Source organism: Pseudochaenichthys georgianus, chromosome 3 (assembly GCF_902827115.2).
Source record: "Pseudochaenichthys georgianus chromosome 3, fPseGeo1.2, whole genome shotgun sequence".
Lineage (NCBI taxonomy): Eukaryota > Metazoa > Chordata > Actinopteri > Perciformes > Channichthyidae > Pseudochaenichthys > Pseudochaenichthys georgianus.
The window spans coordinates 16,967,395-16,983,995 of NC_047505.1; the positions used below are offsets into that span (position 1 = coordinate 16,967,395).

General features: G+C 42.5%; 1 protein-coding gene across 4 annotated transcripts in view; it reads right to left on the reverse strand.

Annotated features, from left to right (window-relative positions):
• tp53bp1 (tumor protein p53 binding protein, 1) overlaps positions 1–15,514 on the reverse strand; it is a 41,319-nt gene extending 25,805 nt beyond the window's left edge. For 3 of the 4 annotated variants that reach the window (XM_034105666.2, XM_034105673.2, XM_034105657.2), the window contains exons 1-5: positions 15,339–15,514; positions 12,591–12,807; positions 8,580–8,667; positions 8,400–8,481; positions 8,250–8,317 (exon numbers count right to left, since the gene is read on the reverse strand). In XM_034105666.2, coding sequence (XP_033961557.1) covers positions 8,250–8,317; positions 8,400–8,481; positions 8,580–8,667; positions 12,591–12,770 — 418 coding nt within the window. In that variant the 5' untranslated portion in view covers positions 12,771–12,807; positions 15,339–15,514. Of the gene's footprint in view, positions 1–8,249; positions 8,318–8,399; positions 8,482–8,579; positions 8,668–12,590; positions 12,808–13,074; positions 13,154–15,338 lie in introns of those variants that run through there. The other variant, XM_034105664.2, reaches the window with a different exon arrangement.
• Between the last annotated feature and the right edge of the window lie 1,087 nt (positions 15,515–16,601).

Here is a 16,601-nt window from a genome sequence, read left to right on the forward strand (position 1 = left end):
AGTCTGTTCTTCTTCTCTGTCTTCCGGTTGTTGCCTGTTTTGAATGACGAATACACACTACCGCCGCCTGCTGGTAAGGAGAGTTATTGCCACTCACGCATGCGCAGTTCGTACGTGCTCGGCTGAAGTCTTTGCGGTGTCTGGTTCCAGTGCAACACATGGCCAAGACGCAGGAGAACACGCCGACGCAACAGAGTGAGCAGAGATAGACTGCACAAAATATATAGATAGCAGGAGACAGAGAACAGCCATGGTCAGATAGCAGGAGACAGAGAACAGCCACGGTCAGATAGCAGGAGACAGAGAACAGCCATGGTCAGATAGGAAAACATTCAGGATGGAAACTGAACTAAAGAGAACATTTGAAACTTTAGCAGTCTGCGTGATCTGCCTGCAGGGAGGGGCGGGCCGGCCCTGCGAGTAAAGTAACGAGTTACTTTATATAGAGAGTAACGAAGTAGTGTAATACTTAAGTAATATGTAATATATTACTTTTTTTTAGTAACGACTGTGCTGAAATGTTACATTTATAATTTGTAGTTCAGGACCATGGACAATGCAGCTTCCTTGCATTGACAGTTATCTGTGCTGAATTTCCTTTGTCTCATTTTTAATGTTGTGACCTGTCTGGTTTAAATGAGTGTGTTGCTGCTTTGATGAAGCCTAATTTGATAACGTTTCAAATTCATTTCTGAAATATTTCGTTACTAAATATTTCATGAGTAATATAGTTGTCTTTGTTACATTTTATTTGGCATTTGTAAATAATTATGCACATTTACAGATATTTTACATATGAGTGATAACACGTGTTATCAGGGCTATTTTGCACAATAGGTGTGCCTTGAGATTTTGACTTGTCCTTTGGTGTGCCTTGGGCACAACAAGTTTGGGAACCACTGATCTACAGTGTCAAATGCTTTGGCTAAGTCAATAAACAATGCAACACAAAAATAATAATATTTAGTAATAAAAAGACTTTCAGACTGGCAGTCACAGTACTGTGCTTTGATCTGAATTCAGATTGCATAGGGTTAAGGACGTTGTGTGAATTAAAAAAAAGTTTTAGCTGAGCAGAAACTAAGGACTCAAGAATTTTTTTTTGGTGTGTTTTGACTGATATGTAGCCTGTTCGGTGTGTGGACTGAGTGGTTGAGCACGTCTGTCGACTTAAAGTCGATTGTTGTGATTGTTTAAAAAAAAAATAATCACTAACTCATGGTGGGGTTGTTACGTGCTTGTGTTGCTTTTCTCTGTCTCTCTGCTGCGCAGGTACACCCGGTCCACCCCTGGCTCCATCTCCCCCAGGTGTCCTAATGACATTCAGCTGGGGACTTTAAAAGGAGAAGCTGGAGGAGAAGAGGCTCTCTTTTCCTGCCCTGATGCCGAGGGATTATATCCGTGGATTTCCTCTCACCCCACGTGTGGATCCATTATTCTTTTGCTGTCTTATACTGTGTGAACTCTGGAAGATGTTAGTGTAGGATTTTTCGCGGCTTTGTTTTTTCCCCAGTAGGTTGTGTTAGATCTCTGGGTAGAGGAGGGAAGTCTGGGTCCTACGGCCCATGGTGTGGCTGGCCCAGGCCCCCTTCTTCCTTTTTGTTTGTTTATTGCCGTCCTCCAAACTTGGTTCCTTTTTGCCGGTAGGCATGTAAGTTAAGGCTGTGCTGACAATAAATGCCTGTCCTTAACGATATTTTGTGTTTGGCGTGGTTTGTTTTTAAGTTACGGGTCTTCCCACGAGCCACCACCGCTTGGTAGGGGGACGGCCCAGGGCCGGCCCTCGGCATAGGCAGTATAGGCGAATGCTAAGGGCGCATCAACCCATAGGGGGCGCCGAAAATTGAAAAAAAAAAAAAGTTGGAAATAAAAATTTTTTTTCCCGATACTAACTTATACTAACAGAACTACGCTTATATTGCGTACAGTGTCCATAAACTATGGCACCCCCCCCCCCAAAATCAAGTTGAACTGCCCCAGTCCCAGTAAAAACCAAAGGTTTTTGTGAAATTGTTCTTTTTTTGAAATAATGGTTTTAGTGTGCAATTATAGGTTTTAATATTGTATTTGTATTCATTTAAAATAAATCAAACTCCCAAAAAACGTACACAGCTTCTGTGTTCTTTTATTAACATTGGAATTGACTGTGTAAGCGGCCGCGAGGGGGGGGGAGCTTTAGAGAGCTCTCTCCTGAAAGACTGAGCGGCTCTGATAACCTCAGCTCAGTGAGGTAAAGGTATAAAATACTGACAGTACAAAAAAGTTGTTATTAATAAACAAGAATACAGTTTGAAAGGAGTGATTTGTAAAATATCCATAAAGAAAAAGAAAATCTGCTTCCAGTTCTGTTTCATATGGGTGTTGAGAGGTGTTTCCATAGAGCTCCTAATGTTGCTCTCAAAGTGCACCAGCTTGATGCTTTCAACTTCAATATAAAAAAAAAAAAGTCTTCCCGAGGGTGCATGCCCCCGGACCCCCTAGAGGAGCCCCCCCCACTTAGTGAGTGTCTGCATTTTGGGGGGGGGGGGCGCCAGCTAAAATCTTGCCTAGGGCGGCAAATTGGTCAGGGCCGGCCCTGGGGACGGGTCGTAACATATGGGGGCTCGTCCAAAGGCTGACTCGGGCAGGTGCCGGTGTACTGAGAGTGTTTCTTTCTAGGACGGCCCTTAACAGCATATATTTTTGCTTTGTGTGTGCAGTGTAGGGTGGCTAGAATGATAGCCTAGCTGGTTTTGTTTTTGTTTTTTTCTTTGGAGTGAGTTTAGGTTGGATTTTGCGTTATGGAGTTTGATCTAGAGGGGTTTGCTAGTGGTCCGACTCGGGAGAAGTTGGACGCCTGTAGTAAAGCCCAACTAGAGCTAATCGCAGGCAGATTTGACATTGCAATTAGTAAACAACACAAGAAGCAGGTCATTAAGGAACAGCTGTTGGCTGCACTGATAGAGCGGGAAGTGTTATCAGAGGAAGCGGGCGCTGCTTGTGTATCTAAAGACGAGGAAACAGAGGTCGCTCCGACAATGAGCGAGCTTCAGCTTCAGCTGGAGCTACGGAAGTTGATGATTAGAGAGAAGGAGGTTGACAACAAACTGAGAGAGAAGGAGATCGACTGTAATCTCGAAATCAGGAAACTAGAGGAGGAGTCTAATTGGATGCTTCGTTTGAAGGAGCTGGAGTTATCGACATTAACGCACCAAACTCAGCAGTTGGGCTCCGCACATCCTCATGAGTTTGATGTGGGTAAATACACACGATTTATTCCAGTATTCAGTGAGAGGGACGTGGATAATTTTTGTATTCTTTTTGAACGGGTTGCAACAACCTTGAAGTGGCCTAGGGATGTGTGGACTGTGATGCTGCAGTGCGTTCTCACGGGAAAAGCTCAGGAGGTATACGCTGCATTGTCTGACGAGGTCAGCCGGGATTATGGGCAGGTAAAAGCAGCAATTCTGCGAGCCTATGAGCTCGTGCCAGAGGCGTATCGTCAGAGGTTTCGCAGTTTTAGAAAAAGGGATTCTCAGGCTTATGTGGAGTTCGCCCGTGAGAAAGAGGGACTGTTTGATCGGTGGTGCTCGTCGACGGGGGTAAGATCTCTAGAGGAACTGAGAACGTTGATGCTCATGGAGAAATTTAAAAACTGTTTGCCTGACAGAGTAGCCACATATATAAATGAGCAAAAACCTATGAAACTGTCTGATGCTGCGGTTTTGGCTGATGAGTATGTCCTCACTCACAAGTCTGTCTTCGGTGAGAGGGATAGCGCGCAGGCCCGGTTTGGTGACAACAAGGTCAGGGAAAGCTCCTCTAACGTGCCGTTACTGGGCAGCATGCCGAGAGCTGTGGAGGAAAAGGCGAGGGAGGTGAATTGGGGAACCAGAGATAGCCCAGTGTGTTATTTCTGCAAGAAAAGAGGTCATATTGTTACGAATTGTTATGCTTTGCGGGATGAGGAGAAGCCTGTAAAGACGGTCGCTTTGGTGAGTACTTCAAAGCCAGGGTTTCTCAAATTTGAACTGGAAGTTTTTGCTCCGTTTCTCATGGAGGGAATGGTGTCTTTACCGGGGAAGAACAACAGGGTTCCAGTGACCATTTTGAGGGATACAGCAGCTTCGCAATCCTTTATGATAAGGGGTGTGTTGCCCCTCTCTGAGGAGTCTGCTGTGGGTTCGGGTGTTCTTGTGAGGGGGTTTGGTATGCAGTGTGTGGGTTTGCCATTGCATAATATTCATCTTGAGTCAGATCTGGTCAAAGGTCCGGTAACTATCGGGGTTCGGCCTGTAGTGGAAATTTTCCTATATGCTATCATATCAGATCTTTCATATGCTTAAACCAAATGAATGTTATTTCCCTCTTGTTGTTTTCACCATTATCATCCTATTATATTCTCTTCTTCCTCTTCTTCAAGGCCAAAGAGCTGCTTTGGCTACTGGGAGACTCACACAGACACACACGAACTTCCCTGCTCTGAGAACCGTTATGCTATCTACTCAAGGCCACTGGGTGTCTCATAAACAATCTGACTGTGTGAATCCAGATTTATCACTTTCCCAGTCATTTCCTTATATAACCTTTGCTTTTCCATTGTTCTGCGCACTCTCGCGCAGACTATCTCTCTGTGCGACTTGTGACATATTATATTATTGTATCGTGTATTTGAAGCTTCAAATAAACACGATTATTGTATCGTGTATTTGAAGCTTCAAATAAATAACCAAAAGACAGCTTTTCTCGATTCACCATTTATTTGTTTTGATCATTTGACTTGTACTCTCCAGCCGTGTTTGGGCCCTAGATTTCCATAACAAGTGGCGTTGTCGGCAGGATCTCTGTATGTTTGATCGGGAAAACCTCTGGACGCTGGTGGTTGCTAGCTCCGGGATCTTTTGGTCTTCCTCTACCTCGACGAAAAAAAACGTACGGGACGAGGGGACCAGCGCGAGGGGTGGAACCGATTGACTTCACGAGATCCAGCGAACTAAAAGGGGCTTCCAATATTGGGTGAGATGTACAAAGTCTAAATTGTTTAAAGTTAAACGTAATTAAACTCCATGACATTTATGAGAGGGACTGCTCGAAAGCAGAGATATTTGGAATATCTGGCATCGACGGATGAAAAATAGTGTTTTTGTAACACGGAGTGTTTTGGTGACACTTTAAAAGACTTTTCTATGGAAGCAAAGCAGGGGAGGGGGTGTGTACAGCCTCCTGAGGGTCCGATTGTTGATGTCATGAGAGCAAAATATGGTGAAGAAAGTCTGTCTAAATTAAATATATGGACGGAAATGTTCGGATTTCCTAAGGGAGGTTCTTTGAGTAAATTAAAAATCAAAAACCTAAGAGATAAATTACAAGAGTGTGAAGATGGAATGAAGAAGAAGAGTACAATTAAAGTAAAAGACTTGGAAAAACTGGACACTCATAGAAAGTGTTTAAAATACTGGGAGGATGAAGCAGAGTGCCGTGAAAGAAGGCAATTGGCCGCGGCAATAAAAAAAGATACAGGCTGAGGATAAGACTGAAGAGGAAGATAAAAAGTGTTTTGTGTTACCTCCACAATATAAATCACATGCTTCCCTTTATCCTCTGTTTTCAGGCGTGCGGGACCCTCTCCCTCACCTAAGTTCCCCATTCCCCCCTTCCTCCCCCCGTCTGCTACCTGCTGTGGAGGCTCCTGGAGGGGCTGCTGCTGCTGGACCAGAGGTCAACATACCAGCCGCCGCTGGAGCAGCTGCACAGCAGCAAGACACACAGAGAGGGAGCAGAGACGAAGAGAGACAGAGTAAAGAAAATGAAGAAGAAGAACCAGGACTGAAAAAGATCCATGACAAGAGAGAGAAAAAGAAAAGAGACGCGAAGAAAGCTGAACTCTACAGAAAAGAACACCTCCAAAAAGGAATAACTACATGCCCCGCTTTCCCCGGCCAGCTGACCATGGTCCAGGCTGGCACAACCGCCTGGACCCAAAGTGATGGCCAGGGCAGAGGAGGGGGTTTCCGAAGCCGGAGCAATAACTACAATCGCTGTTTTAACTGCGGACAGACGGGTCATCGGTTCGCTGAATGCCCACACGAGAAGAAGAAAAATAACTTTTGATCGGATAAATCGGACCACAACAAAGACAATTCTTCAAACTGACAGTCGAGGGAGGGAGTGGAGGAGGAAGGAATTCGGTCGGAGGAGACGGACCCCAGGCCAACCACATCTAACCAGGGAAGTGACACACACACACACACACACACACACACACACACACACACACACACACACGCATCATACATGCTATTGAGAAATTAGAAGAATTAGAGGACATGTCTGTGGTTAAAAAGGGTACATATTTGAAATATGACAGTGAATGTTTGCATTAAGAAATGTCCCACACATTTTTGGTTGATTCTGGGGCTACACATTCTGTGGTAAAAAAATTGATGTGTTATATCAGTCTATCCTATCATTTGTTTTTTATTGATCAAGTATGATCAAAAGGGGAGAATGTAGTGGAAATGTTCCTATATGCTATCATATCAGATCTTTCATATGCTTAAACCAAATGAATGTTATTTCCCTCTTGTTGTTTTCACCATTATCATCCTATTATATTCTCTTCTTCCTCTTCTTCAAGGCCAAAGAGCTGCTTTGGCTACTGGGAGACTCACACAGACACACACGAACTTCCCTGCTCTGAGAACCATTATGCTATCTACTCAAGGCCACTGGGTGTCTCATAAACAATCTGACTGTGTGAATCCAGATTTATCACTTTCCCAGTCATTTCCTTATATAACCTTTGCTTTTCCATTGTTCTGCGCACTCTCGCGCAGACTATCTTATACTCTGTGCGACTTGTGACATATTATATTATTGTATCGTGTATTTGAAGCTTCAAATAAATAACCAAAAGACAGCTTTTCTCGATTCACCATTTATTTGTTTTGATCATTTGACTTGTACTCTCCAGCCGTGTTTGGGCCCTAGATTTCCATAACAGGCCATGTCTTCCCATTGAAGGGGTAGATTTGGTCTTGGGGAATGATTTAGCCGGTGGCAGAGTGCTCGTTAAGCCGGGAGTGAATGCGGTGGCAGTCACCCGCGACAGTTTTACGGCTACGGGATTGGACAGACCGGTCAGGGATCCTCCTTCATGGCGTGAGGGTGGGAAATCAGGTACGATAAGCCCTGGGGCTGTTCATAACCCTGTCACTGCCTGTGTGGAGGCGCTGTCCAGTGCTAAAAGTGACACCCCTGTCACCTCGGAGGCCCCGATCGCTGCGGAGACTCCAATATGGAGTCTCATTTGGCACACTTGCCTGATGTGCAGCGTGCAGACGTATTGGAGCTGATCGTGAGGTGGAGCGCCCTGTGTTGTACCGCTCTGGGAAATTCAATCCCCACCAGCGGGTGTGTTCCACCATTGGTTCCACAGTCGAAAAGGAAGCACTGGCTATGGTTCTGGCGCTAAACCACTTGGAGGTGTTACTGTTCTTAAAATGTCGCAGTGGTTGCAATTTTTTTTTTGGTGTGTTTTGACTGATATGTAGCCTGTTCGGTGTGTGGACTGAGTGGTTGAGCACGTCTGTCGACTTAAAGTCGATTGTTGTGATTGTTCTGTTTGTTTTAAAAAAAAATAATCACTAACTCATGGTGGGGTTGTTACGTGCTTGTGTTGCTTTTCTCTGTCTCTCTGCTGCGCAGGTACACCCGGTCCACCCCTGGCTCCACCTCCCCCAGGTGTCCTAATGACATTCAGCTGGGGACTTTAAAAGGAGAAGCTGGAGGAGAAGAGGCTCTCTTTTCCTGCCCTGATGCCGAGGGATTATATCCGTGGATTTCCTCTCACCCCACGTGTGGATCCATTATTCTTTTGCTGTCTTATACTGTGTGAACTCTGGAGGATGTTAGTGTAGGATTTTTCGCGGCTTTGTTTTTTTCCCAGTAGGTTGTGTTAGATCTCTGGGTAGAGGAGGGAAGTCTGGGTCCTACGGCCCATGGTGTGGCTGGCCCAGGCCCCCTTCTTCCTTTTTGTTTGTTAATTGCCGTCCTCCAGACTTGGTTCCTTTTTGCCGGTAGGCATGTAAGTTAAGGCCGTGCTGACAATAAATGCCCGTCCTTAACGATATTCTGTGTTTGGCGTGGTTTGTTTTTAAGTTACGGGTCTTCCCACGAGCCACTACCGCTTGGTAGGGGGACGGGTCATAACACAGGTAATGTACTGGGCATAAATTGTATTCCTCCTTAATAATTTTAAGAGCACCTACCCTCAGGCTGAATGCAGTGTGTGGTAGAATCAGCTCCTGACTCCATGTCTGGGTCCTCCAGTGCACACCTGAGAGAATAGGGACAGGGTGAAAACACTATACCCTATCCAGAGTATCATCGATCAGTAAACATGTCCAGTCCATACATACTTTTTCTTGTTTGGAGGGCAAACGTTCAGAACTTGGCTTTCCTCCTGGAACGCAGAACTGGGGTTGGACGCAATTTGGATGCCTACATTTCATTTCAGAAAACAGGGTTGGGGTTAGTTATTGTTTCGTTTGATACCCGATGAGTTATATGCATTTCCATTTTGCTAGAATAGCCCTGACCTGATTCGGCTTGGTTGTTACTCTGAGAGCTCTCTGATTGGCTGTCAGTCTGAGAGCATCGGCTTCCTAGCGGGGAGGATATCAGTTCCTGGAAAAAATATTCACAAGTTACAAAAGGCAAAAAGGATATATATATTTATTAGGGCTGTCAAACGATTAAAATGTTTACTCAGATTAATCACAGCTTAAAAATTAATTAATCATGATTAATCACCATTCGAACTATGTCCAAAATATGCCATTTATTTATGTATATTGTTGTGGGAATGGAAAGTTCTCCAGTGAAGGGGGGGGGGGGGGGGGGGAGTCTCCCTCCGCAGCCGGTTGGCGTAGTTTTGGCACAATTCCGTTGTACAGACCGACGTTAACAGCAGCCCTGTCTGTGCACACGGAGACCGACTCTGTCGTCCGGTGATCTAACCACCTTCTGGAAAAGCTTCACAAGTACGTTGGTACGCAAATGCGCTTTGTGACACAAGTGACGGTACGCATTTCAGATTACGCATATAACCTGCGTACCAGTTATGTGCACCCCTGTACTACAGCAAAAGTATTCTCCGTCGGGACTTCCTGCAACAACACCACGCCGTTATCAAAGATGTTCTATTGAGAAGACGATCACTACGTGACAAAAGTTTTCAAAACCGTGGCTACTGAAATCAATCTTACTAACTGCTGTCTGTGCAATTTACTCCGCGTGTTTATTTTGCTTACTTTAACATCATTTTTCATGGTGGGGCTAAGCCATTTCTTGGTATGGGTGTAGCTAGTGCTGCGTACCGGTACGCCGAACCGGTACTGAACTTGTAAAAAGTTTCGGTTCAAGTCCGGTTAAAACCGGAACGTCGCCACATGCTAATGCTAACCGGAAGTGAATAATTTTCAGAATAAAAGTATTAAGTTAATAGTGTGAACTTCCGGTTTTTTCAGAATAAAACTGATTTAAATTAAATAGTGTATTTAATTCAAAATTACGCCATATCAACATTGATTTTAATTTCTAACAGTATGTATGTACATCACTATGTATGTAGTATGTACTGTATAATGTACACATGTAGAGTTGTAGAAAAGACATGGTGTACAGACAGTACAGTACACTCTGACTGTACAGTCACTACAGTGTAGCCTATACTGTATAGTAGGTGTGTAACAGTGTAATGCGTATAGTCTACTCTACACTCTACCTTTCAGCAACGTTTTAGGGATTTAGGCTCAGTCAGCTCAGGAACTGTTTGGTTACTTTAGTTTGGTAAATGAAATAAATGTTTGAACTTTGTAGTAGTTCACTGTAGTTGCTTGCTGTCATAAGTCATTTGTAGACTAAGTGGCAAAAAGTGTTTTTTTTACATTTGTACTTTGTAGAGAAATGTAGACACAAGTTGGAAGGGAGCACAATAAACCTGATGAGTTTGAATTTGATGAGTTAATTTTCAATTGATAATTAGCTCACAATAAGTTCACTTTAGTTACTCACACAACTTGACACAAGCCATGGGTTCAGGTCCGGACTTATAAGTCCGGACCTGAACCTGAACCTCTGGACTTGAGTCCGGACCTGAACCTGAATGTGAGTCCAGGTACGCAGCACTAGGTGTAGCCTACCCCAGCGCTGCCACTGGTGGCACGTATGGGGCGGGCCATTCTGCACATGCGGTAAATGCGTTAAATATTTTAACGCAATTAATTCAAAAAATTAATTACCGCCGTTAACGCGATAATTTTGACAGCAATAATATATATATATTGCTGTGAAGTGCCAGTGCTGGGGTGAGCACTGGCACTTCACAGCAAAATCATATGAACAGCCCACCACCTCGAGCCTCTCTGTATGGAATGTGCACTTTCACTCCCAAGTATGCATGAATACAGGCAGCCATCGAATATCCAGTTAGCCCTCTTAAGTCCAAAGACATTAAGGTTATGTCAAATGGGATCTTTCTCTGTGGATGTCAGAAAGATGCTTTTTCCATCAATTTTCCTTAAGATGAACCGGAGAACCTGTAAGCTGCAATAAAACTTTGAGTACATGTCTGGCCAGTTATCACAGGTGTCCCTGTCCTTTCTGCCTCTTGTCCAATCACACCAAGTGACCCTGAATAGTGGACGGCTGGCAGGACAGATAGATGGATGGCTGAATTCAGGGACGTGCACAGACATTTGGAGGGGCTATTGCTCTAAACTGGAAAAAGGGCCTCCCCCCGAAAAAAAACATAAGACCTTTTGAAAATTGTAACTTGTTTTTGATGTAAAAGAAACCAAACGATTTTTACATTAACTAATTTGAAGAGTAATTCACATTATCATCTCATAACAAAATAAGCTAAGGCGACTACTTGCATTCGGTGACTTTATTTTAAAAATGAAAACCAGGAAAAAAAATTGTTTTGCGGTCCATATCTCATTAAAATATCTAATGTTAGTAATTATTAAAGACAAAATGGGGACAATTCTGTTCTAATGTAGTTTGACCAGACCATTGGAACTGCTGTGCAGTCCAGACATACTGATAAAATAGGTCCTCATTACCTTAAGGTAAGTTTGAGAAACCGGCTCGAGATACACTTTTTGTTATATTCCATGGAATGCTCCAATCTAATTACTTATTTATTTAGTATTCCATAACTTAATAACAGAGATGGTCAAACTAAAGTAGAGACATGGCAGAAATCCTACAATGAAGCGGGACATTGAACTGTTCACCCGTGAGAGGGCGATCAAGAAAAGAGAGCGAACGGCCCCGTTGAGGGAGTTTACAGATGAAAAGACACAGAAAGACAGAAGCACAAAAACAACAAGTAGGCTATATTTAGGTGTTTTTTGTAAACAACCAACGGTATCAATAGGAAGTAAAGTCCCCTGGTTTGTCCCTTATACTCTAACTGCCATGAGACAACTAAAAATCAAGTTTCCAAAATCTGACACTGAGGTGGTCTTAACGCACCGGCAGATGACAGCGCTGACAAAGTGTGTTTTCCGCAGCGAGACGCTACAATACTAATTGTGGGCTTATCATGTTGATTCGGCCAGAAACAGAAAAAAGAAAAACAAACTCTCGCTCTCCAGAGGGGCAGGTCAGCCAAAAAGACCAAACGGGCCGTTGCCCGGGCAACATTAGCCCGTACCTATGCACGTCCCTGGCTGAATTCATCAGTGGGTGTAGGACGGAATTAGAAAATCTGATATATATTGTTGAGGATTGTCAACAAAGCGGAAGACTATTAGTGGTGTAAATCAACTGAGGACTTTACTCAAGTTCTGCACTTAAACACAATCAGAGGCATATTCTACGGTACTTGAGCATTTCAGAAGAAAATAATGTACTGTTTACTTCATACACTTACATGACAGCTGTAGCTTATCGTAATTTTTCCAGAATATAGCAATCCCAATAAATTAAGGGCTTTTATAACTATTATATTATGTCAATTGTTGAGCTGCCTGTCTAGTAATGAACCAGACCTAATAACTCCATTATATAACATAACAATGTAACACTATCAGGGTCCGTTTACCTTTTGTCTAAAATGGTCTACTATTTCAAATGTGTCCGGAGGATCTTTACTTAAGTTATATTGGTGTATCTTTACACTGTGGGATCGATACTTCTATTTAAAGGGCCTGAATGCTCTCTCCACCACTGCAGTTGCTCATACAGTTAGATATTCTGCTACTTAGTAATCATTTATCTATTTACCTAATATATCAATCAAATAGCTTGCATATAGACTCTTATTTCACTATTTCACTTTTTTTTTAAAACTATTCCTTTCTTTTTGCAGTTACTTTTAATATGTAATATTTACTTGCACTATATTTTTCTGTTGCACTGTTGGAGAAGCCTGTGACTTAAGAATTTCATCGACATAACTACTCTGTAGCTAAGGTTGTATGACTAATAAAGAACCTTGAACATCCCACATACAGTACATTACACAGTCTCAACTACTACAGCAGCAACTATAAACTAGCCATGGATGTGTGTTAGTCGGTGAGGTCAGTTCAGCTCACCAGCACCGGGCTGCGGGCGGTGGGCTGCAGGCTGGACAGGCGGCGGGCCAGCAGGGCTCGGTAGCTGCTCTCGGGGTCGTCCTCCAGAGCAACACTGTCCGGCTGGGAGTCCTCCACGATCAGACACGGGTTCTCAGGCTGAGGAAGACTGGAGTCCAGTTCACTTCCGCTGGGATCCATTAGGTCAGACCGAGGACAAGGGACAGGCTGTTGTTATCTAGCGAAGCAGGAAGAAAACAGCGGAAGCATCAGGCATTTGAGTGCACAGCAGAGTTAGCTACAGGCTAGCAGCTAACGCTCCGCCCCACAACAAAGCATGAGGCGGCTCGCTGCCACATACAGAGCTCCGAATAACTCTTCAAATCAACACACACCTAGAGCCTTCAATTAAGATATTAGCTCATGTGTTAGCAGGTTAGCCAAGTGTTAGTTCATATATTTATAAATCGAAATGCCGGCTATTATGTGCAGAAAACATACACACCCACTCCAGCACAGCAAGCTCCACACCTCGCGGCAAAACCTGGGAAAAGCGATTTGATTGGTCCTGCTGGTCGTGTGACGTCATATGAGTAGGCAGCATAGGAGGCTGCTTTTAGTTGTATGTTTGCAGAATTTAACTCCAAGAGGATAAGCTTTTTAAATGTTTCATGAACTAATTGTTTTATCATATACTGTCTGAAATAAAATTTGTTTCTTTTTGGACTCTGAAGGCTATTGAGTAAAACGAATCATTATATTCAAATTGATTGTAAAAATGTCATTAAAGGCTTCATTTCTTTAACATGATACATACATATAACATTAATAATGTTATACTAAATGATCATGTATATACATTTTACATACATGCAAAATAAATGAATACCCCTTCTATTAACCTGCTGAATGATGTTTACTGACACAAACTGAACTATTTATTGTTTTTTGTATTTTAACATTTTGCTTTTTTCATTTCTTTACATGACACTGTTATCCTAAATGCCTATACTTTCAACAACAACGCTTATTGTAACTTAAAGTAATCATTTTTTACATTGTACTTTGTTTACATCTTCATTTTCAATACCATCTATGATTCTTAGCTATTGGTCTTTTTAAATCATAAAATTGTTTCAAGGTTGTATATATTACTATGGGGACTTCCTCTGTAATGATAAATCATATGAAAACGATAAATCTAGGGCAATGCATCCCACAGCTGGGAACTCAGAGACCTTCAGGGGTCCTTGAGGGGCTTCCAGGGACTTGAGCAAAAAGAGATATATAGGCTAACTTTCACGATTATTTCCCTCAGCTATCTCACTCAGTCATACATGTGTCTTTATTCCACTGATTTCTTTCTCCTTCATGTTAACTCAACTCCTACTGCTTTCATTACCAAGGCACATGTTATGGAAGCATTTTTACAAAAAGTATATAAATCTTACTCGGTTTAATTATATGGAGGGTTTAGTGTATAGAGTGCATTTGGGTCGTTCCTAATAAGACAAACACTGAATGACCCGTTTAGAACAGGTTTATCTTAACAGTTAAAGCATCCAAAAAGCCTTCTTTATTAAATGAATAGATTATTTGTTGACTATATATAAATCTTTATCAATCTATAGATGTGTTGCTGTGATGACTAAGAGATAGCTACAATTGCAAACTAGCACATGATGCATTTCGTAGAGCCTTTATGGTGTGCTGCTCATAGTTTTTTGAAGATTAAGAGCCAGCCTTTTAAATATTAACATCACTTTGTCACCCTTATTTGACAGTCTCAGTTTCCATGGAAACACCACTTTTTCCTGTAACACCGCAGACTATGCAAATGATGATCACAGAGGTGTTGACAGAGAAAGTATAAAGCAGCAAGCACTTTAGACTGCTGGGTACACGTGAGTTGCTCAAAGTTCAACATAAACCGTATATGCAGGTCAAACTAAGTCACGCTCACACTTTGCTGGGGTCTCCTCACCTCAGAACCACCTTTGCCAAGACCCCATGAAGAGTCATCGCAACAAGCACAAAGGCAAACAAATAAGGGCACTTATGGATCAATATCTTGTGGGAAATATCATATCAAACAAAGAAGGAATATATTAAACACCAAGAAGCAGGACAATGTCATTTAAATCCCTACAAACATTCCTTAAAACCTATTATATCCCACAACTAAATTTGGGGTGTAGCAAATTCATTTGTCTGCAGGTTCCTTCACATTTGAATGACTTCACTTTTGCGGTCATGCTTCAGGAAAGCTGAAGGTGTATCCTGCCAGAAAGCAGCGGCAGCAGCGGCGGCGGCAGCGGCAGCGGCAGCAGCAGCGGCAGCAGCAGCAGCTCTAGGCCTGGTCACAGCTCTTACAAAGCAGCAGTATTAATGACCAGCATTTCAATATGAGAGATGGAGACATCCTGGCAACAATGCATTACCTTATTCTGCTAAATGCAACACACATCCATCTTTTCATCACATACACACACAAAGATCAGGTAATATTATTTCCATGACGTTGCAGGGCATCAGCCTCCTGTAGCCAACATACACCGCCTGGCACCGCAAAATTCAGCGTAACGTCGTCATTTCTGCAGGTCGGGCTGCCACCCACATTAGGAAATGCGCAGCCACTACCCAAAATGTCTAATCTGATCCATCTCTGCTGGAGCTGGCAGGCAAACTGCTGCTGCTCCGCGTCCCCAATCCCAACATGTCACACCCAATTTTAACGAAATGCGTAACAACAAACGTTAAAAGATTTACCTTGGAAATCAATATGCCGGCTCTTTGGGTTTTTCCAATTTCCTTCACTGTCCCGCTGGTTTCAATAATAACGCGTCCAACATCGCTCAGCCCTTCCGTGCCTCTGTTTTGCTGAGAGTCAGGGTGTGGAATACACACGCATGGCACGTAAAGATGCAAAGGCATTTTTTAATGTGGATGCAATTTCCTTTGGAGCCACACACCAGCACACACAGCTCCTTCACGTGGAAGGATTACATTTTTTTTTAGAAACGCAGTAATGTAGTTTGAAAACTCATCTCTTTCGACTTCACTTCGAGCGATAGAATTACTAACAAATAATTGCTAACAACGCACTTATATACTAATAAAGGACTGGCTTATCTAAAGCCAGTTGAGTAGCACTTGAAATGTTTTAGCTCTATGAAACCTGATGTACTTATATGATTCTGTTTTCTTCAAGTTTGTATCTTGTTGGTCGAATGCACTTGTAAATCGCTTTGGATAAAAGCGTCAGCTAAATGCAATATAATGTAATTCTATTGTGGATAGCCTACCAGAACGCACCTCCAAATGACCTTAAAAAAAAGAAGAAAATGAGATTACAGTGCACATTTATATTCAGTTGTAATATGTGTAATGCTTCATAATTTGTCTGAGGTCAATAGCATGTCAGCATAGTTTCTAATGTTTCATTTAATCCGAATTGATGTGGATGCATTTACAGATGCAATATTTAATAATAATGACATTTTCTTGCACTTTGCATATATAACTGTGGGAGACAAAGAAATGGTGACACAAAATAGTCAGCTTATAATAATTGTGTTATCATGTGTATTTGAATGTAAACACATTGTTATGATGTAAAATAAACTAAAATAAATTCTCTGTTTGTGTCACTTACAATACACACAGAATTGGTTCCTTATAGTTTCCATAATCCATGTCTGCGAATCATCCTATTTTAATACAACATGAACTAAGTTTCTCAAGCGAATAATGCCATACAACCATAGTCATTAATTTACCAGAACATTTCTAAAGAAAATGGTTTAATTTGCAGTCAAAATGGTTGAAATGATCATCAGGATTGTGTTCTTGGGTTCCTAACACTGGAGATTATTAGGAATTAAAATGTGTAGCTCCCTGTCCTCCCAGCAGAGGCCAGCACACACTCTGCAGAGTCTGACACAGAAGTGCTGACTCACTCCTAACATCAACCTTCCTGAGATTTACAGAGGGAAGAGACAAATGAAAGCCCACAGTGATCCATCACCACTG